A 4032-nucleotide genomic window follows, 5' to 3' on the forward strand; every position below is an offset into this window, starting at 1 on the left:
TGAGACAAAGTTTTTACTGAGAGTTTTTCAAAGAATTTTGAGATTGCTTAAGAGTTTTGTGATTGATCAAGGTGCTGGAATAGGATTCTACTTGTATTGATTTCAGATATTCATCTATAACAAGTGTAATCTTTGTAATCTGTTGAACAATTCGTTTATGTGTTTGCTGAGATTGGCTGTGTGTTCTTGAGGTGTTCAAGATCAGCAATCTTAGTGTTGGCCAAGGAGAGAGTGTTTCTTGAGGTGTTCAAGGTGTGGTTGCTTAGTGGATTTCCTCAGGGTTTTTGAGAAGACTGGATGTAGCTTTGGTTTGGAGTGAACCAGTATAAACAACTGTGTACAATCTGTCTATCTCTAACTCTTTAATTTCAGTTTGTTTGTTGTTTGCTGGTATAAACAACTGATTGTTTCGAAGAAACAACCGATGGTTTTTTCTGGTACTACAGCTTTTGCTTGCTGTTTTGGCTAACTGAATTGCTGAATCATTTGGTTTCTGAAATAAATTCATTCTTGGTTTGAAAAGTTTGTGAAAACCCCTTTAAACAATTCACCCCCCCTCTAGTTTAAAGCCATCTTTTCTAAGAGTAGAGCGTTTGGAAGAGGCGACGCCCGCGAAGTCGATGCTTGCTGAGGCCTCACACGCGGAGGCGACGCCCAAAGAGGCCTCGCCCATGGACGCCTGAAAAATTCGATAGGGCGACGCCTATAGAAGAAGATCACAGAAATGGGTCTCATGTAGAGAGCGTGCGAGATAGGCGACCCCAACCAGTGGACAATGTGGTGGAAAGGCTGATAGGTGGTAAGGTGTTCAAGTTGGGACGTTTGTTGAGCCGGGAAGAACAAGACGAAGTGCCAGCAGTGATCTCACGCCACTTAGATACATTCGCGTGGACCACCTCGGACATGCCAGGCACCGACCCAAGTTTTTTGTGCCACCACCTCACCATGGACGCTAAGGTTCGCCCTGTACGACAGAGAAGGAGGAAGTTCAACGAAGAGAGGTGCCTCGTCGTGAAAGAAGAAACACAGAAATTGCTAAGTGTTGGACACATCAGGGAGATACAATACCCTGAGTGGCTGGCCAACGTCGTTTTAGTGTAGAAGGCGAATGGGAAGTGGAGGATGTGCGTCGACTTCAAAGATTTGAACAAGGCGTGCCCCAAGGATTCGTACCCACTACCCAGCATCGACGCGTTGGTGGACAGCGCCTCGGGCTGCAAGATGCTGAGTTTCTTGGATGTATTCTCATATTACAATCAGATCAAGATGCATCCTAGGGATGAGAGTAAAACGGCGTTCATGACGGAGATGTGCAGTTACTGTTATAAGGTGATGCCATTTGGGCTGAAAAACGCAGGCGCCACCTACCAGAGACTAATGGACAAGGTCCTTGCACCCATGCTGGGAAGGAACGTGCAGGCCTACGTAGACGACATGGTGGTGACCTCTCAGGAAAGAGGGCGACACCCAGCTGACATGGAGGAGCTGTTCGCCACAATAGCCAAGTACCGCCTCAAGTTAAACCCGGAGAAATGCGTTTTTGGCATCGAGGCAGAGAAGTTCTTAGGATTCATGCTCACTGAGAGGGGGATAGAAGCGAACCCTGATAAGTGTGCAGCTATCATTGCCATGAGGAGCCCAACCTCAGTGAAGGAAGTGCAGCAGCTAACTGGGCGGATGGTGGCTTTGTCAAGGTTCGTATATGCTGGAGGTGAGAAGGGCCACCCTTACTTTCAGTGCCTCAAGAGGAAAAGCCGTTTTGCGTGGACAGATGAGTGCGAAGCAGCATTCCTCAAGTTAAAGGAGTACTTGGCGACGCCGCCTGTGCTTTGCAACCAACGGGCGAGCGTCCCCCTTCGGTTGTCCTTTGCAGTAACAGAGTGGGTCATCAGCTCTGTGCTGGTCCAGGAGCAAGGCCAAGTGCAGAGGCCCATCTACTTCGTAAGCAAGGCCTTGCAAGGCCGCGAGACAAGGTACCAGTCGTTGGCAATAGTGTTCTCCGCCACTATTTTCATAGCTTCACAGTGGTGGTGATGACAAACCTCCCCATTCAGAAAGTACTTCCGAAGACAGATGTAGCTGGAAGGATGGTTCGTTGGGCAGTGGAGCTGTCAGAGTTTGACATCCAGTATAAACCAAGGGGATCCATCAAGGGGCAGGTCTACGCAGATTTTGTCGTAGAGCTCTCACCAGGAAATTCCCCCCAAGAGGTGGAGTTAGGATCGCGATGGATGCTCTCAGTGGATGGATCCTCCAACCAACAGGGAAGTGGTGCTGGAATAATCTTGGAAGGGCTTAATGGGGTGTTGTTCGAGCAAGCCTTACGTTTCGCCTTCAAGGCAAGCAATAACCAAGCTGAATACGAGGCGCTGATCGCTGGAATGCTCTTGGCCAAGGAAATGGGCGCTCAAAGCCTCGTGGCAAAGAGTGATTCCCAGTTGGTCACAGGACAAGTAACAGGGGAGTACCAGGCAAAGGATCCACAGATGGCTGCGTACTTGAGGTACGTCGAAGTGTTGAAGGGAGCCTTCGCTGCTTTTGAGCTGGTGCATGTCCCAAGGGAGCAAAATGCCAGAGCTGACCTGCTCGCCAAGAGACGCTCAAAATGCCGCGAAAGTTTGTGGCAAATAACAAGGTGGATGTCCTTCACATCAGCACGACAAGAGGGAAGCCAAGGAGCCATCGCTCTTTGATTCAAGATACGGCGAGGACACCCCGCATCAACACCTATGCGGCCTCGCCCGAAGGAGAGAAGTGTGTGCAAGTATGTGCCTTGGAGGAAGGCGACACGTGGATGATGCCTTATAGGCGATACATTGCAAATGGGATTCTCCCAGCAGAACCTGGAGAAGGAAAGAGGATACAGAAGAACTCTGCAAGGTACACTCTTGTTGATGGAGTGATATTTAGGCATGGGTTCACGCATCCAATTCTGACATGTGTGAGTGGCGACGAATGTACGAGGATCATGTCAGAGCTTCACGAGGGGATTTGCGAAAGCCATGTGGGGGGAAGGTCATTGGCTTCCAAGGTGATTCGCGCAGGGTTTTATTGGCCTTCGGTGAGGGAGGATTGTGTAAGATACGCCCAACGATGCAAGCAGTGCCAAATGCATGCAAACTGGCATAAGCCACCTCTAGAGGAACTAAGATCGATTTACAGCCAATGACCCTTCCACACATGGGGAATCGATATTCTAGGGCCTTTCCCTCTGGCGATAAGGCATATGAAGTATTTGATAGTCGCCATCGAGTACTTCACGAAGTGGATAGAGGCAGAACCAGTGGCACAGATCACTGCGCACAAGGTACAACACTTTGTTTGGAAGAACATTGTGTGTCTTTTCGGGGTGCCAAGGAGTCTCATCTCAGATAATGGCACTCAGTTTGCGAGCCAACAGTTGGGGAAGCTGTGTGCAGAAGTAGGAATCAAACAGGTGTTTGCATCAGTCGAACACCCCCAGACGAACAGGCAGGTAGAATCAGCGAATAAAGTTTTGTTGAGGGGGCTGAAGAGAAGATTAAAGGAGCGTGGGCAGAAGAAGTGCCAAGGATTGTGTGGGCTTACCACATCACGCCTCAATCTTCCACCATGGAGACGCCTTTCAGCCTAGTATACGGGTCAGATGCCATGATCCCAGTAGAGATCCACGAGAGTTCTCCACGTTTCCTAAGCTTTGTGGCAGAAAAATCCAATGATGAAAGAAGGGTAAATCTAGACCCATTGGACGAGGCCAGAGAGGAAGCAAGGATAAAGGCTGAAGCTGTGAAGAGGAGAGTGGAGCATCAGTATAGCTCTAAGGTAAAGCCGCGACAGTTCCAAGTAGCTGACTTGGTCATGCGAAAGGCTCATCCCTACGAGTTGGGGAACAAGTTGTCTCCCAAGTGGACCGAACCCTTCAGAATAACCGAAGCCAAGGGAAATGGTTAGTACAAGTTAGAAACTCTAGAGGGAGGTCTCATCCCACGCAGCTGGAATGCAGCCAATTTAAAATTTTATTTCAGTTGAAAGTCATGAAACAACACAGTTGTA

General features: G+C 48.9%; 1 protein-coding gene across 1 annotated transcript; it reads left to right on the forward strand.

The window, feature by feature from the left end:
* The first annotated feature begins 2605 nt into the window (after nucleotides 1-2605).
* Nucleotides 2606-3169, forward strand: LOC150027971 (uncharacterized). The gene has a single exon (XM_090300978.1). The coding sequence runs from the start codon at nucleotides 2606-2608 to the stop codon at nucleotides 3167-3169; it is 564 nt and encodes a 187-aa protein (XP_090157104.1).
* The last annotated feature ends 863 nt before the right edge of the window (nucleotides 3170-4032 follow it).

The sequence above is a fragment of the Phaseolus vulgaris genome, chromosome 4 (genome assembly GCF_051622355.1).
Source record: "Phaseolus vulgaris cultivar YP4 chromosome 4, ASM5162235v1, whole genome shotgun sequence".
Classification (NCBI taxonomy): domain Eukaryota; kingdom Viridiplantae; phylum Streptophyta; class Magnoliopsida; order Fabales; family Fabaceae; genus Phaseolus; species Phaseolus vulgaris.

Bases quoted from the DNA above. Each gene is read 5' to 3' on its own strand.
- LOC150027971 (XM_090300978.1), top strand. From the start codon at position 2,606: ATGCCGCGAAAGTTTGTGGCAAATAACAAGGTGGATGTCCTTCACATC.